The sequence below is a fragment of the Carcharhinus amblyrhynchos genome, chromosome 10 (assembly GCF_965287045.1).
Source record: "Carcharhinus amblyrhynchos chromosome 10, sCarAmb.v2.hapA, whole genome shotgun sequence".
In the NCBI taxonomy this organism is placed as follows: domain Eukaryota; kingdom Metazoa; phylum Chordata; class Chondrichthyes; order Carcharhiniformes; family Carcharhinidae; genus Carcharhinus; species Carcharhinus amblyrhynchos.
In genome coordinates this window covers 40,912,089-40,938,457 of record NC_137333.1, presented here as the reverse complement: position 1 = coordinate 40,938,457, position 26,369 = coordinate 40,912,089, and the positions used below count along the sequence as shown (strand labels likewise).

The window sequence follows — 26,369 nt, the reverse complement described above, 5'->3', positions numbered from 1 at the left end:
ACCCATGTGATTCATGTTTCCATGGAGTTGGGCTTTGAGAGAGGAAAGGTTTGTAAGATATTCCTGAAACACAAGGACAAGTCAGCTTGTCAGAATTCAGGGGGAAAGAGAGTCTGGATGCTCGAATTCACCATGCATGAACACGGGTGAGAGCTCATGTTTGGTCTGGAAAGATCAATTTCATGAGGAGTTAAAAGATTTGTGTTGAAGTGAAAATCTCTGGGAGAAAATAAACCTGATTTGAAACACAGTTCTGAGATTAAAGGTTCCTTGACTGAGAATGGGAAATAACAGAAGTAAATTCTTGTTTGCTAAGACTCACCATGGACTGGAGAATTGAACATTGATTTAAAGGACAGAGTAACATTTATATCTGAAGTGTGTTCTTGGCTATGCCAAAAGAAAGAAAAATATTTGTGTTTTGTAGTAAAGTTGCCTGCAGAAGTTTGTTTTATCAACGTTGAATTTAAATGCAGTAGAAGTTTAAAACATGAAGTTTTCTTTGCATGGGAAGTGATAAGAGAAATCAATTAGATTGTAAAAAAACATTCAAGTCAGATGCAAGTGCAATATTTAGAACATAGAACATAGAAAAAACTACAGCACAAACAGGCCCTTCGGCCCACAAGTTGCACCGATTTTATCTCTGCCTGCTAGGCTTACCTATAACCCTCTATCCTACTAAGTCCCATGTACTCATCTAGAAGTCTTGTAAAAGACCCAATCGAATATGCTTCCACCACCACTGCTGGCAGCCAATTCCACTCACCCACCACCCTCTGAGTGAAAAACTTACCCCTGACGTCTCCTCTGTACCTACTCCCCGGCACGCTAAACCTGTGTCCTCTTGTGGCAGCCATTTCAGCCCTAGGAAAAAGCCTCTGAGAATCCACCTGAACAATACCTCTCAACATCTTATACACCTCTATCAGGTCACCTCTTATCCTTCATCTCTCCAAGGAGAAAAGACCGAGCTCCCTCAACCTACCCTCATAAGGCATGCCACCCAATCCAGGCAACATCCTTGTAAATCTCCTCTTCACCCTTTCAATGGCTTCCACATCCTACCTGTAATGAGGCGACCAGAAAGCACAGTTCTCCAAGTGGGGTCTGACCAGGGTCTTATACAGTTGCAGCATTATCTCCCAGCTCCTAAACTCAGTTCCTTGATTGATGAAGGCCAGTACACCATATGCCTTCTTAACCACATCTTCTACCTGCAAAGCCGATTTGAGAGTCCTATGAAGCCAGACCCCAAGATCCTTCTGATCTTCCACACTGCTAAGAGTCTTATCCTTAATATTATATTCCTTCATCCCATTTGACCTGCCAAAATGAACCACCGCCCACTTATCCGGGTTGAAGTCCGTCTGCTACTTCTCCGCCCAGTCTTGCACCCTATCTATGTCACGCTGCAACTTCTGACATCCCTCCAAACTATGCACAACACCTCCAACCTCCGTGTCATCGACAAACTTACCAACCCAACCCATCCCTTCACTTCCTCATCCAGGTCATTTATAAAAATCACAAACAGCAAGGGCCCCAGAACAGATCCCTGGGGCACTCCACTGGTGACTGACCTCCATGCAGAAAAAGACCCATCTACAACCACTCTGCCTTCTGCGGGCAAACCAGTTCTGGATCCACAAAGCAACGCCCTCTTGGATCCCATGCCCCCTCACTTTCTCAATAAGTCTTACATGGGGGATCTTATCGAACGCCTTGCTGAAGTCCATATAAATCACATCTACCACTCTTCCTTCATCAATGTGTTTAGTCACATCTTCAAAAAACTCAACCAGGCTCGTAAGGCACGATCTGCCTTTGACAAAGCCGTGCTGGCTACTTTTGATCATACTATACTTCTCTAAATGTTCATAAATCCTGTTTCTCAGGATCTTCTCCATCAATTTACCAACCACGGAGGTTAGACTCACCAGTTGATAATTTCCTGGGCTCTCTCTATACCCTTTCTTGAATATAGGAACCACATCCGCAATCCTCCGGAACCTCTCCCATTTCCATCAATGACGCAAGGATCATTGCCAGAGGCTCTGCAATCTCTTCCCTCGCCTCCCACAGTAACCTGGGATACATCCCATCTGGTCCCAACGGCTTATCTATTTTGATGCTGTTCAAAAGCTCTAAAACATCTCTTTCTTAATGTCCACATACTCAAGGTTTTCAGTCTGCCGCAAGCGTGCATTGCAACCACCAATATCCTTTTCCACTGTGTTTACTGAAGTAAAGTATCATTGAGCACCTCTACTATTTCTATCGGTTCTATACAAACTTTCCCACCGTCACATTTTATCGGTTCTATTCCTTCACATACTTGTAGAACATCTTAGGGTTCTCCTTAATCTTACCTGCCAAGACCTTCTCATGACCCCTTCTGGCTTTCCTAATTTCCTTCTTAAGTTCCTTCCTACAAGCTGTCTACGCCTCTAGATCCCTAACATTACCTAGCTCCCTGAACCTTTTGTACGCTTCTCTTTTCTTTCTGACTAGATTCATTACAACTTTCGTGCACCACGGTTCCTGTAACCTACCAAAACTCCCCTGTCTCATCAGAACGTTGTTGTGGAGAACTCTAGACAAACATTCCTTAAATCTGCCATCTTCGGTACATTTCCCCAAGAAAACCTCTTTCCAACGTATGCCTCTAATTTCCTGCCTGATGGCTTCATATTTCCCCTTACTCCAGATAAATACCTTCCTAGCTTGCCTGATCCTATCTCTCTCCAGTGCTAGTGTATGACCACTATCCCCAAAATGCTTTCCCACTGAGAGATCCGACACCTGTCCAGGTTCATTACCCATTACCAGATCAAGTACAGCCTTTCCTCTTGTAGGCTTATCCGCATATTGTGTCAGGAAACCCTCCTGAACACATCTAACAAACTCCTCCCCATTCAAACCCCTTACCCTAGGGATATTCCAATCGATATTTAGGAAATTAAAGTCTCCCATCACGACAACTCTGTTATTATTACATCTCTGCAGGATCTGTTTCCCTATCTGCTCCTCAACATCCCTGTTACTAATGGGCGGCCTATAGAAAACACCCAGTAAAGTTATTGACCCCTTCCTTCTCCAAACTTCCATCCACAGAGACTCTGTAGACAATCCCTCCATGGCGTCCACCTTCTCTACAGCCGTGACACTATCCCTGATCTACAGTGCCACTCCCCCACCTCTTTTTGCCTCCTTCCCTGTCCCTCCCGAAACATCTGAAACCCGGCACTTGGAGTATCCAGTCCTGTCCCTGAGTCATCCAAGTCTCTGTAATGGCCGCCACATCAGATTTCCAAGCAGTGGTCCCCGCTCTAAGCTCATCCACTTTGCTCATAGCACTCCTAGCGTTAAAGTAGACACATCTCAAATCTTCGGCCTGAGCGCTCCCCTTCCCCATCACCTGTTTATCCTCCCTCTTACATTGTCGACAATCCCTCTCTATTTGCGAGCTAACCTCCTCTCTCCCAGTTACTTCATTTTGAATCCCCCCCGCCACCCCCAACCATTCTAGATTAGAGTCTCCCCAATAGCCTTAGCAAACCCTCCCGCCAGGATGTTGGTCCCCCTGGAATTCAAGTGCCACCCGTCCTTTTTGTACAGTTCACACCTGCCCCTAAAGAGGTCCCAATGATCCAGGAACCTGAATCCCTGCCCCCTGCTCCAATCCCTCAGCCACGCATTCATCCTCCACCTCATTCCATTCCTGTTCTCACTGTCTCGATGCACAGGCAGCAATCCCGAGATTACTACCTTTGCGTTCTTCCTTCTCAGCTGTCTACCTAACTCCCTATATTCTCTTTTCATGAACCTTTCCCTTTTTGTACCTATGTCAGCGGTACCAATATGTATCATGAGTCTGGCTCCTCTCCCTCCCACTTCAGGATTTCTGGGATGCGACCAGAAACTCCCGGATCCACCAGGGAGGCAAACTACCATCCGAGTTTCCCGTCTGTCTCCACAAAATCACCTTTCCGACCCCCTCACTGTAGAGTCCTCGATTAATACTGCGTTCCTCCTCCTTTCCTTCCTCTTCAGAGAGTATCATGGATAGCACTTATAGAGAGGTAGTCACACCGCAGGCTCAGACTCCACAGGGAAGGGAACGGGTGACCACCAGACAGTGCAAGAGAGATAGGCAGATAGTACATGAATCTCCTGTGGCCATTCCCCTGCAAAACAGACATACTGCTTTGGATACTGTTGAGGGGAATGACCTCTCACTGGAAAGCAGCAGCAGCCAAACTCATTGCACCATGGTTGGTTCTGCTGCAGAGGAGATGGGTAAAAAGTGTGCCAGTGCAATAGTTATAGGGGATTCAGTTATAAGGGGAATAGACAGGTGTTTCTGTGGCCGCAAATGAGACTGCAGGATGGTACGTTGCCTCCCTGGTGCTCGGGTCAAGGATATCTTGGAGCAGTTACAGGACATTCTGGAGGGGGAGGGTGAACAGCCAGTGGTCATGGTGCACATTGGTACAAACAACATTGGTTAAAAAAAAGAGATGAGGCCTAAAAGCAGAATACAGAGAGCTAGGAAAAAAGTTAAGAAATCGGACCTCACAGTTAGTGATCTCAGGATCATTACTGGTGCCACGTGCTGGTCAGAGTAGAAATGACAGACTGTATCGGATAAATATGTGACTGAAGAGTTGGTGTCAGTGGGAGGGTTTCAGATTCCTGGGCATTGGGACCAGTTGTAGGGGTGGTGGGACCTGTACAAATTGGACGGGTTATACCTGGGCAGGACTGGGACTGATGTTTGCTAGAGGTGTTGGGGGAGGGTTTAAACTAATTTGCTAGAGGGATGAGAACCTATGTAAGGAATCAGAAAAGGAGGGAGCAAGGACAAAAACAAAAGGTAGAAAAGGGAATAAGAGAAGTGATAGGCAGAGAAACCAAGGACAAAATTCAAACAAGACTATAGAGAAAAATATTGGGAGCAAGGCGAACAATGTTAAAAAGACAAGCTTAAAGGCTCTGTGCCTTAATGTGTGGAGCATTTGCAATAAAGTGGATGAGTTAATCCTGCAGATAAATGTAAACAGGTACGATATAATTGGGATTACGGAGAAGGAGCTGCAGGGTGACCAGGGATGGGAATTGAATGTCCCAGAGTATTCAATATTTAGGAAGGACAGACATAAAGGAGGTGGAGTGGCGCTGCTGGTTACAGAGGAAATGAGCATAATAGTGAGAAAGGATACTAGCTCTGACAACGTGGAGTCTGTATGGGTAGAGTTAAGAAATATCAAGAGGCAAAAAACATTAGTGGGTGTCATATATAGACCCCCAAAGTGCAGTGGTGATGTTGGGAATGGCATTAAACATGAAATTAGAGATGCATGTGATGAGGGAATAACAGTCATCATGGGTGATTTTAATCTGCACATTGATTGGGCAAATCAAGTTAGCCACAATGCCTTGGAGGAGGAATTCCTGGAGTGTGTACGAGATGGTTTTCTTGACCAATATGTGGAGCAACCAACACGAGAGCAAGCCATCTTAGACTGGGTACTATGTAATGAGAAGGGAATCATTGCCAATCTAGCTATACGAGATCCCTTGAGGATGAGCGACCATAACATGATAACATTTTTATCAAGCTAGAGAGTGAAGTAGTTGATTCGGAGATTAGAGTGCTGAATCTTAATAAAGGAAACTATGAGGATATGAGGCATGAGTTGGCCTTGATAGATTAGGGAGAGTTACTTAAAGAGATGATTGTGGATAGGCAATGGCAAACATTCAAGGAATGCATGGGGGAACTGCAGCAACAGTTTACTCCTGCCTGGCACAAAAGCAAAATGGGTAAGCGGGCCAATCCATGGCTTATAAAGGAAATTAGAGTGACAATCCAGTCTAAGGAAGAAGCATATAGATTGGCCAATAAATAATAGGTCTGAGGATTGGGAGCAGTTTAGTATTCAGCAACAAAGGACCAAGGGATTGATTAAGAAGGGGAAAATACAGTACGAAAGTAAGCTTGCAGGGAACATAAAGACTGACACTAAGAATTTCTACCGATACGTGAAGAGAAAGAGGTTGGTGAGGACAAATGTAGGTCCCCTACAGACAGAAACCGGGGAATGTTTATTAGGGGACAAAGAAATGGCTGAGCAACTGGATACATACTTTGGTTCTGCCTTTACAAAGGGAGACAGAAATCAGATGCCAGAAATGTTGGTGAATGCAAGATTTTGTGAGAGGGAAGAATTGTGGGAGATCAATATTAGTAGGTCAATGGTGCTGGGAAAATTGATGGCATTGAAGGCGGATAAATCCCCAGGGCCTGATAATCTACATCCCAGAGCACTTAAGGAAGTGGCTCTAGAAACAGTGAATGCATTGGTGATCATCTTCCAGAATTCTGTAGATTCTGGAACAGTCCCTGCAGATTGTGGGGTAGCTAATGTCACTCCACTATTCAAAAAGGGAGGTAGAGAGAAAACAGGGAATTATAGACCAGTAAGCTTAACACCGGTAGTGGGAAAAATTCTCAAGTCCATGATCAAGGACTTTATAGCAGAGCATTTAGAAAGCAGTGGCAGGATCAGACAGAGTCAGCGTGGGATTTATGAAACGGACATCATGCTTGACAAATCAGTTGGAATTCTTTGACGATGTAATTAGTAGAGTTGACAAGGGGGAGCCAGTAGATGTGATATATTTGGACTTTAAGAAAGCATTTGATTGAGTGCCCCACAAGAGATTATCATGAATGATTAAAACGTATGGGATTGTGGGAGGTGTATTGAGATGAATAGAAAACTGGTTGGCAGAGAGGAAACAAAGCATATGAATAAATGGGCAATTTTCAAATTGGTAGGCAGTAACTAGTGGGATGCCATGGGGATCAGTGCTGGGACCCTAGCTATTCACAATATATATTAATGATTTGGATGAGGGAACAAAATGTAACATATCAAAGTTTGCAGATGATACCAAATTCGATAAATGTGAAGTTATTTGGATACATTTATATATATTTGGATAAATGTGAGGTTATTCACCTTGGAAGCAAAAACAAGAAGGCAGGATATTACCTGAATGGCTGTAAATTGGGTGAGGGGAGTGTGCAATGGGACCTGGTTGTCTTTGTGCACAGTCACTGAAGGTAAGCATGCAGGTGTAGCAGGCAGTAAAGAAAGCAAATGGTATGTTGGCATTCATTGCAAGAGGTTTCAAGTACAGAAGCAGGGATGTGTTGTTGCAATAATACAAGGTCTTGATGAGGCCACATCTAGAATATTGTGTGCAGTTTTGGTCTCCTTTTCTGAGGAAGGATGTTCTTGCTCTTGAGGGTGGCTGATTCCTGGGATGGCGGGACTGATGTATGAGGAGAGATTGATGAGGTTAAGGTTGTTTTCACTGGAGTTCGACATATGAGGAGGGATCTCATAGAGACTTATAAAATTCTAACAGGACTAGACAGGGAGAATATTCCCGATGGTGGGGGAGTCCAGAACCAGGGGTCACAGTCTGAGGATTCGGGGTAGACCATTTAGGATGGAGATGAGGAGACATTTCTTCACCCAAAGAGTGGTGAACTTGTGGAATTCATTACTGCAGGAAAATTGATGCCAAAACATTGAATGTGTTCAAGAGGCAAGTCAGAGACTGGGAATTCTATAGCAAGTAACTGTCATTCTGACCCACAATAATCCATTTACAGGTCCAAAGCACAAATCAGGAGTGTGATGGAAAATTGTCTGCATGGATACAAGCTCACACTGTCCAAGACAAAGCAGCCTGCTTGATTGACACCTCATACACACGTGCAGGATGCACTTCAGTAACTCTCAAGGCTTCTTCAACAGCACCTTTCAAACCCACTTAGTACAACAAGGACAGAAAGGTGCATAGGAACACCTGCCATCTGCAAGCCCCCCAATAAATCATATATCATCCTGACTTAGCACTATATCACTGCTTCATTGTCATGGATCAAAACCCTGGAATGCCATTCCTAACAGCATTGTTGGTGTATTAGCACGAGTTAGATTGCAATGGATCAGGAATATGGCGCACTGCCACATTAAGGGCAATTAGAGACAGGCTTACCAATGATGTCCTCATCCTGTGAAAAATTAACAAACATTTTTGACAACATCTTGGAGTACTTCAATGTTTATTGCATTACAGTATTTGATCCAGTATTTGCCCATTTTAATGCTATTTTGTGTTTTATTTATTCTAGATTTTTTTATTACCTTTTCCAGTTCTACCTAACGATATGATTTTATCCTATTTTGTAATAATTTGATTTTTCTTATCATACAAAATAACTATTCATTAGTGTAATTAATTTTTTTATGTGCTATTCCTCCTTCCAGTAACTCGATTTGCAGATCGAAGGGTAGCATATGAGAATCGTAACTTCTGTGCTTTTGAAACATGTGTTAACATCTATAATCAGCGTAATATAAACCCATTTGTAATTTGGCAATGTACAGTACAAGCAGAAAATAGTGAAACTCTTTTTTTGATATAAAAATGCACTAATCTGTATCTTGCAGGCAAAAAAGATGAGGAACATGAAGAGAAAAGAGACATCAAGAAGAGAATTAAAGAGCTTAAAGTTTTAGACTCAAAGATAGCACAGAACCTTTGTAAGTCTGAGACTGCATGATTTTAAATTATCTCATAATTTAAGTACCGTTTCAAAATAATAAAGTACATATCTTTGACACTTCCAATAATCGTTTCTGTAGCTATCTTCCTTGGATCTTTTCGGATGCCTTATGAGGAGATCAAAAGAATTATTTTGGAAGTAGATGAAGAACAATTGACTGAATCTATAGTCCAGGTAATTTTTTTAAAAAGTTTTATTCAATAGTTCCTGAACTCAGTCTCAACTTTGCCTCGGTAGCATAATTTATTGCTATTCAAGACATAGTTGATTCTGAAGCTGATCATCCATGTAAAGTATTACCTTTTATAGCCTTCAGGTTTTATAAAAATTGGTTGACTTTTGAAACCATACTAGAATCAGATTTCATCTCTGCACATTTTTATTGAATTAATGTGCATTTGGCTCTGTTAAGAGAATTGAAAAACGTTTGTTAGCAATTAACACTATTATTAATTTAGTCACAGTTGTAGTAATTCTGTACAGTAGAAGTTCTAATGTATTAACTCAAGAATCAAATTGGTGTAACTTGGCAATTGAAAATATACATCAGCCGTTATTAATGTGTCACATTATCAATGATTATTTTTTAGCCTATTAAAAATGGTGCAAAAGCACAAATATTGGAAATTATTTTAAAAGCACTGAGTGCATGTATGAACTATATATTGAACAGTTATAAATATTAAAACAATAACATTGCAGTATAACTCCTGCAACCTCAAAACAATTACATAAATTAAGCTGAAACCAAACAATTTCATGAATCTACCTGAGGATTCTTTATCTCAATATATGTATTGCAATATTATGTTGAACAATATTTTATGAATTAATGTCATATTTTTCAAGAGGAAATCTTAAAGTCGTCAAACTCAAATCAACTATTATTTTGTCCAGGATTGCACCAGAGATCAGTATCGTGTCATGAATATTGAACCGTGGAGTCATAGAAGTATACAGCATGGAAACAGGCTGTTCGGCCCAAGTTGTCCATGCTGCCTCTTTGTTTTAACCCATAAACTAGTCCCAGTTGCCCGTGTTTTTGTAATGTGGCCTTTGCCTATACCATGACCCATGAATGAAACCACCTTTTGGCATCATATACAAACAGATTTTTAACTTGAAATTAAAGCACTGTTCACTAATAAAGAGAAATTTTACTGATTCACAGGGACCACACATGGCCAGCACACCATTTTAACTCAATCAATTAAACAATCAGTAGTTGTTGTTGAATCATCAGTTCCAATTTATATTGTCTGAGAAGACCTTTCTCCCCTTCGTTACTGTTAAATATACATTTTCTATATTTCTAAATACTGTCAATTCTGCGTATGACAAGCACAAACGTTCCACGCTGAACATTTGTTAACATGTAGGTGTTTCTTGGCTACAAATATTATTTTTCCAAGATACTCCTTACCACATTTGGAACATCAGATCTGCTGTGCTGCCAGAATGGTCCCCAATTCTCCTCTTTTCATGTACACTTGCAATGCTGCCTGATAAGTTCCCTGAAATTATTTTCTTTTGAGCAAGTCCCTAAATATGCTGCTCTACCAGCTGAGCTCTCAATGATTTTCTTTTCTAAATCCGAATACCAATCGACCATGTTTTTGATTCGATTTATTATTGTCACATGTATTAGCATACAGTAAAAAGTACAGACTGTGTACAGACAAAGCAGCCCATTGATAGAGAAGAAAAGGAGAGAGTGTAGAATGTAGTGTTACAGTCATAGCTAGGGTGTAGAAAAAGATCAACTTAATGCAAAGTAGGTCCATTCAAAAGCCTGATGGTAGCAGGGAAGAAGCTGTCTGTGATACAACCAGAAAGAATGCTTTCAATTGTGCATCTGTAAAGTTAGAGTGGTAGTGGACATGCCAAATTCCCTTCATCTTCTGAGAAAGTGGAAGTGTTGGTGGGTTTTCTTAACTGGCATGGAGGGACCAGGAAGGTTGTTGGTGATCTGACCACATAAAAACATGAAGTTTCCAACCATTTCTACTTGGACCCCATTGAAGGTAGACTGAGTAAGAAGTTTCACAACACCATGTTAAAGTCCAACAGGTTTATTTGATAGCACAAGCTTTTGGAGTGCTGCTCCTTCATCAGGTGAGTTGAGAGCTGGGTTCACAAACAGGGCATATATAGACTCAGATTCAATTGCAAGATAATGGTTGGAATGCGAATCTTAATAGGCAATCAAGTCTTTACAGGTACAGACAATGCGAGTGAAGAGAGGGTTCAGCACAGGTTAAAAAAGTGTGAATTGTCTCAAGCCAGGATAGTTAGTAAGATTTTGAAAGCCCAGGCCAAATGGTAGATGTTACAAGTAGTGTGACATGAACCCAAGATCCCGGTTGAGACCGTCTTTGTGTGTGAGGCTATCAACTTGGCTGCACACCTGGGGAAGGCCTCAGCCAGAATCTTGGCTTCATGTCACACTATCTGTAACCCCCTCCATTTGGCTTGGGCTTGCAAAATCTTACTAACTATCCTGGCTTGAGATTTGATTGTAGATTGCAGTATCTGTGCATTGATGTTACTTAGTCTAATGTTAAAGGTTAAATTGTTGTTGGTAATGTCCTAACTATGTTAATTCAGTGTTTTACGCGAAAGGAAAAAGACATGATTTGCACATGTAGATTCAAACTAATAACACAAGATTTATTGAAAGAGATGTCCCCTGCATTGCAAGGAATAGAAACTGAAACTAAAAGCAGGAACGTTTGAAACACTCATTGGCTACATGATCAAGTCTTGTGCCTGACCTTAAAGGAATCATGCAACCATTTAAATATGTAACAGTTGCTTGTCTTCTTGAGCCAGAATCAGTTCAATTAAATTACAGAAGTTTGATTTCTTCATTATAAATTCCATGGAGCTACACTGTTCTGAATTTACTGAAGCAATGTCATTGTCATTGCAACTATCTTAACATATTTTAAATAATCTTTGGCTCGCTTTCCTGGATTCATATATGATTTGACTTGTATATTAAAAGTTCATGAATGAAGTGGAAAATATCAGATAAAGTGCAGGCATGAAAATGCATTTTTTAAAATATGCCTTATTCTAGATTTTTGATATGTTCGCAGAACTTGGTGAGCCACCTACCAGACCAAGAGCAGGTGCTTGCCTTGGCACGTTTCAAGAATGATTACCATAGCTTGTCAGAACCTGAGCAATTTGGAGTGGTGGTAAGTATTCTGTGTACCAAAAATTCCAAAATCTCCCATTAACCTTATATGAATGTTTAGCACAAACTGTTGAGTTGTTCCCCGTAGGAAATGGTTTCTTATCTCTATTTAATATTCATTTTATATTTTGTTTATCTTCATTAATATAAAGCTGCTCTATACACAGTGATTTAAATGTCTGTCATGACGTTTTGCTTGTCATGCTAAGTAGCATTTTTTTTCTACTTGTTAAAATTTGCTTGCCTATATATTTGAAATTTGACTTTTAATGAAATCAGATTGTTTTGGGTGGGCAGAAGGTAATATTGGAAACTACTTGATTCAGCCACTGTAAACTTAACATATTTTGGTATGAATGAAATGCATTTTGGAACTCTATGGGATGCTTACGGATTTGTGAGTCGCACGGTGGCACAGTGGTTAGCCCTGCTGCCTCACAGCGCCAGGGACCCAGGTTCAATTCTAGCCTTGGGTGACTTGTGGAGTTTATACATTCTGCAAGTGTCTTCATGGGTTTCCTCTGGGTGCTCCAGTTTCCTCCCATTGTCTAGTGGGACTAATATAGAGGAATACATTTGCAAAGAAATTACGAAGAGATGCAAGAACCAGAAGTAGTTAGCAGTAGTTAGCTCTGAACAGTTCATGAAATGTGTTCAAGGGAATTTTCGAGAACGGTGTATTTCTGGCCCACATGCAAGGATGCACCACTGGATTTGATTTTGGGTGATGACGTGAATCAAGGGCCAGATAATATGTTAAGGACAGGATCCACACACTCCAGTGTAAATGTCAGGAACAAGCCGACCTCCAGGTTACCGGTTTGCCCTGAGTTAGTAGTTTGGTCAACAGGCCTCTAATTGTTAGGAGGTGGGATGGAATGTCAACAGGAGTGATCTCCGAAAACCTCAACATCATCTGGCACTGTCAGTCCTGGAGGCCCGCAAATGACTGAAACATGGAGGCGGTGCCCTCAGCCATTGTCCTCTGTGACTAGGACATATCCCTCTGCTACTAGGCCATGCTCTTGAAGACTTCAGTCATGGTCCTGTATGATTGGGCCAAACTCTGGAGTGCCTTTGCAATGTCCATTTGCACTTGTGATATAACCATGTGTGACTGGGTCTTGTTGTCCTGGAGTTCAGCCATGGACATTGCGGAGACTGAGTCAAGCCTTGGACATCGTCAGACATGGCTCAGACGTCTTGCCCCAGGCATTCCACCATGGACGCCACTCTTGCAGTGTTGACCTAGGCACCAGAGAATGCTGGCATCATCTCCAGTGAAAGAAGGCTCCTGGACCTCTTCCAAATGGCCTTGCATTTACAAGAATGTTGCTGACAACCTCTCCTGCAACATCTGACTCTGTTTTTGCATCAGTAACAGTGATGTGGTAACATTTTCCAGAGGCTCAACATCTGATTTGGGGCAGCTGTTACCTGGGAGCCAGCAGACCTCCGACTACCTGCTCCTTGGAAGTTCCTGCTTCCACCTGACGCGCTACAGCAGCTGTGTGGCGATCACCAGACGGTGCTCCAGAAGTCTGTCTGCTAACATGAGCCACCTAGGAGAGCGTCTCTGCGCTAGTGAGTCATACAGGTGAAAACAGTGCCGAGAATTCGGTGTCCTCTACTCTGAGGTGTTGGACGGGGGAAGGGGGCCGGGGATGCATTGACCCTGGATGACACAGCCTCATCTGATGGGGACCCTGAAAGAAAGAAGACATGAGGTCATCCTTTGGGAAGATCATGCGTGAGGGAGATGAGAGACTCACTTGAGATAGGTCAACCGAATAAAGGTGCATTTGTCTTTAATTTCCAAGGAGCACACCAACCTTGCAATCTGCCACAATTCACTCTGGGGCTACCCCTGCGATTTCCAGTGCCCTCTCTTCAAAGGGGGTGAAGACATGTAGCTTGGGTCCATCTTCCCATACTCCCTCCCATTGCGGGCTATCTTATCCTGCTAGGACAGAAAGAGGACATTGTAAGACTGTGACCTGGCAGGTATGCAGAGGAGTCTTCACAGCAGTTGGCATACACCTAGTCTATGAGAGTTTGTCAGGGGGATTGTTTGAGGGTGGGGAGGGAATGAAGGAGATACTGCTGGTTTGGGTGTTTGAGGGTTCCAAGATTTAGGGTGAAATGCCAGAGGTTACGAATGGGAGTGATGCCGGGGCAGACAGATGGATACTCATCCTTGAGTTCAGAAGAGATCATTCATTTTCTTGCGGCATTGGAGTTTGGTCCTGGTGATGCTGCTGGAGCTGACCACTGCATTACAGGCCTCCAATACCACATTAGTAAGGAGCCTCCTGCCAACCGTTGGAAAGACGGTGGCCCTCCTCTTCTCCACAGTGTCCAGCACCCAGTCCACACCTGCTTTCAGGAATCTTGGGGCAGCATTTCTTGCAGCCATGTTACTGGCTGGAATGTTACCATAATGGCTGAGGGCTTTTCCACCATGACTCGGACATTTGCGGGCATCCAGCACTGACAGCACCAGATGATGTTGAGAGTGGGTGCTGAAGCAAGCACTTACATGCTGTTCCCATTTATAGAGGGCTAACTGCTGATTCCCAACTCCAATGATTTAAGCACTAGTGGAGTTGAGAAGTCGGCATGATTTCATGTGGAGGATGTGGTAGCTTATTTGAATAGACTGAATCGGGCCTGTTCAGTGCTGCCAATGCCAGTGGAAAACATTCCAAGGTTCCTACTGGTATCAACACTTTGAACCAAATTGGGAGAATAGTGCCCAGAAAGTCACCAGCCCCAGATGAGGTACATCAAAGTATACTGAGCAAGGTAAGGGAGGAAATTGTGCACTGGCCATAATCTTCCTTTTTGAAAACAGACATGGGTAATGCTTATGGGTTGGAGAATTGGAAATGTTACATCTTTGTCCAAAAAACTTGCTTGTTTAACGTGATTGTTTTTTTTGATGAGATAACAAAGCATTGATGAGGGTCATTCAGTTGATGCAGTGGATGTGAACTTCAAAAAGATATTTGATAAAGTGTCACGTAACAGCCTTGTCAGCAAAATTAAAGTCCATGGAATAAAAGAGTCCTTGCAGCATGAATATGAATTTACTTGAGTGCAGGGAACTCCCTGGATCTTGGTGTTGGGACCACTGCTTTTATTGAATTATGTTAACACTTGTTCTACATGGAGTAATTTCAAAGTTTACAAATGACACAAAAGTTGAGAGCATTGTGAACTGTTTGAAGAACTGTGAAAAAAACTTTAGACAAGCTGGTAGAATAGGCAGAGAAGCGACAAATGAAATTTCTTAGAGAAATATGAAGGGACTGGGGAGGTGGCGAGAAGAGAGAGAGAGAGTTTCATGGGAAGAATGTTTACTGTTTACAGACCTAGGTTCTGGTGGGGCAGGCTCTCGTGGAATCCACTGCTTTCATTATTTTTGGCAGTGTCTAAAAAAATACGGCAGGATAAGCCTAGACTCCCCTCCGCTTTTCCAGAAAATGGTAAAATTCCACCTGAATATTTCTGTTGGTTCGAAACTGTTTAATTAAAATTCAAATTTGTATTCAAAAAGTTAATTTTCTTTCAAGCAGAGGTGGCTTTGAATTAACAGGAATATGTTTTATTACGTCTGGCAGATAAATACTGAGACTAGTAGGGAATTATTCAGTAAATTTTAATTGTTTCTTATTTATAAATCCCATTTGCACAAATCATTGAAATTCAGGTTTTGCCCGCACCAGTCCTTATGTTAATTATCATGTTTCATTTAAAATGTCTGCAAACACTAAAGACCAATTTAAGGAGTTAATATGAAATTATTGATGTTGCATGCCTCAATGTTTGCCATCTCTCCATTGCTTGTGCACAGATGTACATTTATGTCCTTGGAACAGTTTTATCACAGTTAAAAAAAATTGAAAAATAAAAACAAAAAGCCAAGAATTAATTGATCAGAACTGATGTTCCACTTGAAAGATCATCATACTTTTTTGTTTATAATTTGGCATGCAATAGTTTTAGTTCCCTGATAGTTTTGTTCAATCAAAATTCACAAACCATTTGAAATATTTTTGAGGTGGTTCAGCACTGCAGTGTGAAAACACATGAAGAAGCCAAAAAAAACTAACATCTTGAAGCTAAATGAAGTGACTTGATTCCTCACAAATGTGCAGCTCATCTTAATTTGACATAAGTTTATTTGCTTTCCCTATATGCCATATGTGGGAACGGTTTAGCATTTTGTTACATGCTTTCCAGCAAGAACCATTCATCTACCATATAATGCTATTATATCTACACATTGTCATTATAACATTTCCTCAAATAATATTACATCGGAAGTAACAAAAGAAACTCAATGATACGATTTTGACATCACATATTTGAACACGTATTAAGACATATATATGAAATGTTTTATAAGCTAAAACACAATTCAAGATGAGAAAATATTCTTAAATGCATGGAACGTTTGTCATGTTCATTCATTTCTAAAAATCTGTTGCTATCTTTTTTTCTTTGCTGTTTATTTTAGATTTAAAATAAATTACTGCATAATGAAGTCAAGTTCATGGCAGGATCTCCAAAGCAATTTAGGTTTTAAAATATTTCTTCATTCGCACGTTTGGTAGTTATATCAATAGAGTTTGAGTGAACATTTCACCTTTGAATTAGAATATGTTGAACTCCCACTATCAGACAGGTTTTTGGCTAAGTTACTAATAGGATATTTTATGGTAGATAAAGTATCATTTGAGTGGAACTAATGACAGCATTGCTGACCTGGAAAAGCACCTCATGTTTGTTGATGCAGCAGTGATAGTGGGAAGTTCAAGGCACAGACAGTTGTGCCCTTGTTGTTGAAAGAAACAGCATGCAATAAGTTTCAGCCGTGGAGACCATGAATGGGGAAATAAAAAGTATAAATGAAAATAAAAATAGGTTTTCATTTTTCCAATGTCACAGAAATGATTAGAAATAGCAGAATTCTGAACTTCCATTTGTCAGAATTTAGAAACTGCTGCATGCAGCACAAACAATAAAGCCAGCGGTTTCTGGAACACAGGTTGTACATCAACAGCAGGTGTGATTTTTGCCTTTAAACCAGTGAATGCCATTGCTATTTAATTCTTTTCTGTGCAACCGACCAGGTAAGGTCTATAGCTGAGCCACAGCTATGAAGACTTTTAGAACACTCCTGAATTGAATTACACCAACTGGGCGCATAACAGCATCGTGACAGATCATGAATACACCTACTAGAAATTAAAGCAAAAATTTTCAATATTCATTAACAATAGCAAAATTTATGTTTGTGCAGCTTGGAATAGCTGTAATATGAACTTAAAATGGCCCCAGAGGCAGCTCTTCGACATCGAGTTGGGCTGATTCAATTTTCCAGTTAGTACTACAGCATAGCAGATTTCATAAAAGCTTTATCATGACAGCCTGTGGTGATTGTACAAGATCAAATAAATGATTGCAATTTAGGCAGTGTATGTGTTAATGCCTCAGTAAAGTTCTCAGGTATAAATACATTTTAAAAACGGCAATTTGAAATAAAACAGGAAAATTAGTTTTTTTTGAAAAGGGTTGTTAATATCTGAAAAGCGAAAAGAAAGGGTGTTTGGTCAGGATGTAGAACATCTTTAAGAATTAAACAGAAGTGGTTCATAGCTCACATTGCATTTCTTCAAACAATTCTACAATGTGTCTGATTCTCTCCATTTAGTAATGAAGACAAAATGGCCAGAACATGTTGTCAGTACAGCATGGGCCAATGGACTTTGTTGTTGTTAATGTACAAATAGTGCAAGCGACAACTTGAAATGAAAAGCTGATGTGCAGCGAAACTCAAATATTCAATTGTTGTCCAGGTGTCATTGCTCCCCCATAATATCTACACAAAAATGGCAAATAGCAGTCTGGCTCACCATTGCAATATGTTGAATGGAGGTGATGGTGGCGTAATCACTGGACTAGACATCCAGAGGCCCAGGCTAATGCTCTGGGGATGTGATTCAAATCTCACCATGGCAGCTGGTTGAATTTAAATTCAATTAATTAATAATTCTGGAATGGGATTCTAATCTCAGCAATGGTGAACATGAAACTATCATTGGTCGCTATGAAAATCCATTAATGCCCTTTGTTGAAGGAAATCTGTCTTCTGCTGGTGTGGTCCATATGTGACTCTTGAACCACTGCAAAGTGACTCCCAACTGCTCTCGAGAGCAATTAGAAATGGGCAACAAGTGCTATCCCTGCAATACCCATATCCCAAGAAAGAATTTTAAATATCTATTTTTTCCTCTTTATTTGCCTTTCTATACCTGATGTGACATCGAATTCATTCACACAAATTTATTCACTCTGATTTACATTTCCTTCTCCTTGTGCAGTTAATTTTACAATCCTTTGACTTGATATGTTAATGAGATGCACAATTGTTTGCGCTGTTAACTCATCCTAAATATCCTGTTTCCCGAGCTGTGACTTTATCAGCTCACACTTTCAGAAGCTTGCCACATAAAAGAGGGTAGGTCTAAAGCAGATGCCATTGGATGTCCTGCCATCACAAATTGCAATCCAACATGCTGGGCATGATTTTCCTGTCCCACTATGCTGGTCAAGTAGCAGGGCAGGAAATTTAAGCGGGAGGCCAAAAACAGGAATTGTGATTTTCCAAGCCATTATTTATGACCTGATCATCCTTGCACTGTTTCCCAGCGCAAGACTGATTTAAATAGTTATATTATCATTTGTGTTTGCCTAGCGAGCCCAGGATGTAATTGTCCGAGCTCACGTGTTCCTGACCTTGCTGGTGAAGGTCCACACCAGCAGGGATCATGTATGGTCACCAGCAATGGGGACCTGACGCGATGGTCTCACTGGCGGGAACAAAGGCCATTGATGTAATCGAGGGGTTGGGCATGGAAGGGGGCAATGCCGCATAGGCATTGCCAAGGGAGTTGGGGCCTGACGGGGCAGGGCGTCATGGGGTGGGGCCTGATGGAGGCAGAACAAGACTGGGTGGGGAGGTCAGAGGGGAGGGAAGCAGGGATCTATGCATTGGGATCTCCTGTTTTCCTGCCTGTTGGGCGCTGAGAACTTTTTTTTGAGGGAGAGAATCGCACCCACAATCTTTAAAGGGGACACTTTCAGAGTCATTTAATTTTCTTTTGGAATTCATTCTGCTGATAGGGTCACTTCCCCAAGGCAGCCTGGGTATTGATTCCATGTCTTGAGTCTACAGCATCATCAGGATATGCCTAAGTGCTCTATGTGAGTGCCATTAATTGGATTTTTTACCTCATCGTTTATTTTGAGTTAGTTTTATCCTGCAAACTGATAGAAATGCAAATTGGTAACTTTGCACTAATATTGTTGCATACAAACGTCTAGTTAGAGCAGGAGTCGGTCTTTCGGCCCTTCGAGCCTGCTTCAGTATTCAATAAGATCATGGCTGATCTGATTATGGCCTCTACTCCACATTCTGCCTATTGCTGATAACATTTGACTTCCTAGAATCTATCTACCTCTGCATTAAAAATATTCATTTGATTTTGCGTCCACCACTCTTTGAAGTCGAGCATTCCAAAGACTCAAGATCTTCTGAGAGAAAGAAATCTTTTCATCTTCAAGTTCAGTGACACCACTTTATTTTTAAACTGTGTTACCAACTCTAGTCTGTCCACTTGGGGAAACATCCTTTCTGCATTTACCGCGTCAAGTCTCCTCTGGATTGTATTTGTTCCAATCTCTCAGTCTTCTGGACTTCAATATCTACAGGTCCAACATGTTCAAATGTTCTTCTGAAGGTAGTTCGCCACCCAATCTCAGTGAACCTTCTCTGAACTGTTTCTAACCCGTTAGTTTCTTTTCTTGAATATGGAGACCAAGACTGTACAACATTACTCCAGATGTGGTCTCACCAGTATCCTGTCCAACTGTAGCAAAACATCCCTACTTTTACATTCCATTCCTCTTACAATAAATAACAACATTCCATTTGTCTTCTGTTCACTTGTTGTATCTGCAAACTAACTTTTCCTGATTCATGTACTTGTCAGAGTTCTGAAATCTTTCTCCATTTAAATAATATGCTGCTTTTCTATTCCTGCCCAAATGGATATATTCCCTTAGTATACACCATCTGCCAAATTGTTGCTTTAAGACCATAAGAAATAGGAAGAGGATTCGGCCATTCAACCCTTTGAACCTGTTCCACCATTTAATTGGGTTATGGCTGATCGAACACTCACTAAGTCCACTTTCTTGCTTTTTCTCTGTAACCCTTAATTCCCCTACTGATTAAAAGCCTATTAGTCTCAACCTTGAAAATATTCAAGGACTCGGCCTCCACAGATTCCTGGGGTAAAAATTCAAAAGATTCACCACTCTCTGACAAAAGAAATTCTTCCTTCTTGTAACTCATCTATGTCTCTTTGCAGACTCCTTATGCCCTCTTTACAGCTTACTTCCCTACCCATCTTTGTGTCATTAGCAAATTTGCCAACCATGCAATTGGTCCCTTCATCCAAGACGTTAATATAAATTGTGAAAAGGTTGAGGGCTCAGCACTCATACCTGTAGCACTCGACTTATCACATTTTGGCAAACCAGAACCATTCATGCTTCATCTGTTTTCTACTAGTTAACTAATTCTCTATCCATGCTAATATATTGCCCTCATACTATGTGCTCTTATTTTTTCAGTAACCTTTGATGAGGCATCTTGTCAAATGCCTTCTAGAAATCTAAGTACTGCATATCCACAGATTCTCCTTTATCCATGCTGCTTGTTACTTCCTCGAACAGCCCCAATAAATTAGTCAAATGTGATATCCCTTTCACAAAATCATAGAATCATAGAAAAACTATAGCACAAACGAGCTTTTCAGCCCACAAGTTGCGCCAGTCTTATCTCTACCTACTCGGCTTACCTGTAACCCTCAATCCTATTAAGTCTCATGTACTTATCCAGAAGTCTCTTAAAAGACCCTACCGAATTGTCTCCACCACCACTGCCGGCAGCTGATTCCACACACCCACCACTCCCTCAGTGAAAAAAGTACCCCTGGCATCTCCTCTGTACCTACTCCCCAGCACCTTAAGCCTGTGTCCTCTTGTGGTAGCCATTTCAGCCCTGGGGAAAAGCTTCTGAGAGTCCACCCGATCAGTACCTCATCATCTTATACACCTCTATCAGGTCCCTTCTCATCCTTTGTCTCTCTAAGGAGAAAAGATTGAGCTCTCTCAACCTATCCTCCTAAGGCATGCAGCCCAATCCGGGTAACATCCTTGTTCCTCGATTGATGAAGGCCAGTACACTATACACCTTCTTAACCACATCCTCTACCTGTGAAGCCAATTTGAGAGTCCAATGAACCTGGACCCCAAGATCCTTCTGATCTTCCACACAGCTAAGAGTTTTACCCTTAATATTTATATTCCTTCATCCCATTTGACCTGCCAAAATGTACCACTACACATTTATCCGGGTTGAAGTCCATCTGCCACTTCTGCGCCCAGTCTTGCATCCTATTTATGTCACACTGCAACTTCTGACATCCCTCCAAACCATCCACAACACATTCAACCTTCATGTCATCGGCAAGCTTACCAACCCATCCCTCCACTTCCTCATCCAGGTCATTTATAAAAATCACAAAGAGCAAGGGTCCCAGAACAGATCCCTGGGGCACTCCACTGGTGACCAACCTCTATGCAGAAAAAGACCCATCTCTGCCTTCTGCAGGCAAGTCAGTTCTGGATCCTCAATGCAACGTCCCCTTGGATCCCATGCCCCCTCACTTTCTCAATAAGCCTTGCATGGGGGACCTTATCGAACGCCTTGCTGAAGTCCACATAAACCACATCCACCACTCTTCATGTTAACTTTTCTTGATTGTATGGAGATTTTCCAAGTACTCTGCTATAACCTCCTTAATAATATTTTCTCTGAGAAATTTTTATCTAAGTGGCCTGCACATTTCTACTTTCTCCTTCTTTTCTTGAATAGAGGAGTCACATTTACTATTTTCCAATCTGATGGGACCTTTCCAGAATCTAGGGAAGTTTAGAAAATGAAAACCAACACATCTAATTTCTTAACAGGCATTTCTTTTAAAACTCATGAATGAAGTCTATCAGGCCTGTGGATTGTAAGCTTTTCTTCGTAATAATTTTCTCAGTACCCTTTCCCTGCTGATTGAGATTTTGATTTAAGTTTTCAAGTTTCACTCTTCCTTTCATTTCACAATTATTTCTCATTTGCATCCTCCATATTGTAGACAAATGCAAAATATCTGTTCAATTGATCTGTCATTTCCTTATATTATTAATTCTTGAGACTCACTCTGTAGAGGACCAATGCCCACTTATTTTTTGGTTTTAAATACCTGTAAAAGCTTTTACTATCTGCTTTTATGTTTCTAGCTAGTTTTCTCTTGTACTCTAGTTTCTCCCTCCTTATTAATCTGTTGGACATTCTTTGTTGTTCTTTATATTCGATCCAATCTTCTGACCTGCCACTCACCTTTGTGGAATTTTTTTTCAAATTGACACTATCTTTATTTTCTTTGGTTACCTATGAATGGTGAGTCATTCCCTTCCAGATTTTCTTTCTCACTGGAACGTATCTTTTCTGCATATTCTGAAATACCTACTGAAATGTCTGCCACTGCATCTGTACTGATCTATCCCTTAATCTAATTTCCCAGTTTGCTTCAGCAAGCACCATCTTCATATCATCTTAATTGCCCTTTTAGAAGTTTAAAACACTCAATCCACTCCTGACCCTTAAACTGAAGACACAATTCAATCATATTATGATCACTGCTACTTAGGAGTGCCTTCACTCTGAAGTAATTAATCAGTACTGTCTCATTGTATATTACCAGATTTTGTATAACTTGCTCTCTGGTTGGTGCTGGTGTTCGGGTCCAGGAGCAGAATCCCAAGTTACGTTATGAAACCAGACTAGATCCCAACAACTTTTCTATTTTAGCATATATGAGTACGGTATATTTCTTTTCAAGAATGATTCCACTGACAAACTAGGATCTTTTAGAGTGAAACAACTTCATTTAATAACACCGTTTAAACATAACCCTAACAAAACAGCTTAACCATTAACAATTGAACAGGATTTTAAAAATGAAAAGAAGCAGTTTTACTTTCTAACTTATGACTCTTTCAGTTCCAATAAGCCCCATTTGTGCATAAATAAAATCCACTTTAAAATGAACACAGCTAGCAAACCCAGGCATATTTGCCTTCAAAGAAATGTAGAGGTTCAGAAGCCTGCAAAATTCTTCTGACTTCAAGCAGCTTCAGCTGCAACTCACTACTTTCTTTAAATGTTTTATTTTATCTGTAACAGACCCAGTTCTGTACATAAACCACATTATCACATGACCTTATCAATCACTCTAATCAGAAATCCCAAGGGAACTGAAGTAAAAAAAAATATGCATTAGCTCTACTTAAAATAAGCACTTGCAGGGCTGAAATGAGTAATTATCCTGCTATACCAAAATCTGACCTTCATTCCTCTGGGACAGACTGACTGCCTGTAGAATAAAGCTGCATTTTTAAACATTCCTCTTAACATATATAAAAAAAGATATATATATATACACCTCATCACAATGTGCAAAACACTCAAACATTTCATCCAGGCTATCTTTGCCAACCTGATTTGTCCTGTCTATAAGTAGATTGAAATCACTCATGATTATCACCTTTCTCACAAGCCTCATAATGGTTTTCCTGTCTACCCTGTCCTAGAATAGTTTCTGTTCGGGACTCTACTTATCGCTCCCACAAGTAACTTCTTACCTTTTTAACGTTACCATTTCTCATGCTAATCTAATATACTTATCTCCAGAAATAAGGCCGTCTCTTTCTATTGTATCAGTCATCCTTAATTACCAGAGCCTTTTTACCGTCCTTTTACTATTTTTGTAACCTCTACTTTTGCATTCTTAGGTTTGTACAATCTGTCCCTTCCCACCATCCTCCGACCATTATTTCCCTTATTGCTACCTTACTTTCTTACCCTGCCTTCTCTACTTAATTTATCACATCTTCCCATATTTGATCCATGCCATTTTGTTTAGCTTAACACACTAATTCTATGACTTGCCAGAACACATGTTCCAGCACTTTTCAAGTGAAGACCATCTCAATGATTCAATCCCACTTTCCCCAGTACTCATGTCAGTGCCCCTTGAACCAAAACCCATTTCCCCCAAGCCGGTCTTTGATCCTTACATATAACTTCCTAATCTGATCTACCAGGTGCCAATTTACTTGTGATTTAGGTAATAATCCAAAGATTATGATCTTTGAGATTCTGCTTAATTTGGTACCTAGGTCCTCGTACTGACTGTTCAGAAGCTCTTCCCTATTGCTCCCTGTGTTATATCACTGGATCCTCCCCTTCCCATTGCAAATTTCTCTCCAGCCCAGAGCAATGTTCTGCATGCTAATATTGAACATGCAACATAACCTTCAGGATGCTTGCTGTCCGCTGCAGAGAACTGTCTGTCCCCCTAACTATACTGACCCTGACCAATTTGCTTGTGGCTCAAGTAATGATCCAGAGGTTATTATCCTCAAGGATCAGCTTTTTAATTTAGCACCTGGCTGCTCATACTCACTCAGCAGAGCCTCTTTCCAAGCTTTACCTATGTCGTTGGTACCTACATGGATCAGGACCAATGTCCTCCCCCTCTCACTGCAAGTTCAACACAGAACAGATATCCCAAACTCTGGCACTGGGCAGGTAACATGCTGTCTGGACTTCCACTCTCTGCTGCAGAGAACTGTGTACCCACCTGACTGTACAGCCCCAATTACCAATACATTCCTATTAACTTGGCCTGTTTGTTGGTCTACCTGTATTATAGTGCCATGGTCAATCTGCTCATCCATCCTGCAGTCACCACTCTTATGCAATAAGGTTCCAAGAATCCTGAACCTGTTGGACAATTCAGCAGGTCACCTGGGACCTCCTGAATGTTCTTCTTGACCAGCGGAATTTAAGGATGGAAAAAGAGAGAGTGCAAAAGTCAGAGAAGGAAGTATGATGAATAACGGTCAAATTAGTTTGAGAAAGAGTAACAATGGGAAAGAGAGTAGGATAAGACAGAATAAAAGAGAGAAAGGATGGAAAGGCAAGAAAAACGTGCTGTATTTAAAAATCCTCTTGGATTTTGGGATGCACAGTTAATGCCTGTCTTGCCATCGACATTCACATACCACGAATTAATACAAAAAAGCGAGATTCCAAGTTCATTGCCCCTTTTTTTGGGCCTCCATGAGTTGATTGATGTATCAAATCCTAAATCATGACAGTCACAATGTTCTGATCACAGAAATTACCAGCTCTAAATAGTTGCAGCAAAATTAATTTTATCTTAATGGCATAAATATGAATAAGAAATTTTTTTTAGTAACTTTTAAGGGGTGCCTTGACAAGTACATGAATAGAATGGGAATAGAGGTATATGGTCCCCTGAAGGGTGGCGGGTTTTAGTTGGGTCAGGCAGCATGGTCAATGCAGATGTGGAGGACCGAAGGGCCTGTTTCTGTGCTGGAAGTGTAAATAGTCATTAACACACAACAAAAGCTTGTACCATGATTTTGAAGCGCTAATTGTTTATCTGGTTGCACTGCTCGTTCATATGGTTATGTGGTATAAAAACAGGGAATGCTGACTGTATGAGGCATGTTCACTGACCTTTTTGGTTTTGAGTCAGGACCATTATGCTGGATTCAAATTGGGGTGCTAACCCCAGGCTGTGTAACCAAAACAGTCCCCCAGCTGTGGTTTTCCCCAAGTTGTTTAATTATTAGCCACAGGGTGGATTTGTTATCCACTCAAGGAGGTTGGGCAATGTATCCACAAGGAGGCCCTCAGCTCAGACTGAGAAATCACCTGCCCTTTCAGGTAAGAGAAAAATGCCCCCATTTTGAAGCACCCTATCTGCAACTTACAAAAGTTTTGAATTCAAAAATGAGCTGTGACCAGGGAGGTGGGAAGGACATTAAAGCAGCCTAATGCACTGGTACTAAGATCTGCTGCTGGGAGAGTGCCTCAAAGAGGTTGGCACACTTCTGTGCCTCAGTGTGATTCCAGGCCGATAGAAAATTTTCGATGGGCCTCTGCCAATTGGCCATTTGCTTATCACAAATGGCAGTCGGGTTGCCTTCATGACCCCAATCCCACCTCCAGGAAGTTTTTGCACACACCCAACTCCATGATGGGAGAAAATTCATCTCATTGCTTTTCTCTCTTGACAATGCCACTTGACCTGACGAGGGTTTCCAGCATCTGCAGTATATTACCTCTATAATTATTTGCATGACTTTAGTTTGACCCCCTGGTTTTTCCTGGCAAAGTTAGCACAAGACTGCAAATTTAAGTTTCAGTCCCAAGCATTTCCTGATTTGGAATAATTGGCTTTATTTTATTTTTTTTTGTGTTAGTGATGTTCTGTTTACTTCTATTCAGTC

At 41.1% G+C, this 26,369-nt stretch overlaps 1 protein-coding gene across 1 annotated transcript in view; it reads left to right on the top strand.

Moving 5' to 3' along the window:
* Window positions 1-26,369, top strand: part of LOC145348875 (protein diaphanous homolog 3-like) — a 527,933-nt gene that overhangs the window by 289,907 nt on the left and 211,657 nt on the right. Inside the window, exons 18-20 of the mRNA XM_080196908.1 lie at window positions 8,538-8,630; window positions 8,733-8,827; window positions 11,755-11,856. Of these exons, the coding sequence (XP_080053034.1) occupies window positions 8,538-8,630; window positions 8,733-8,827; window positions 11,755-11,856 (290 nt within the window). The remainder of the gene's footprint in view (window positions 1-8,537; window positions 8,631-8,732; window positions 8,828-11,754; window positions 11,857-26,369) is intronic.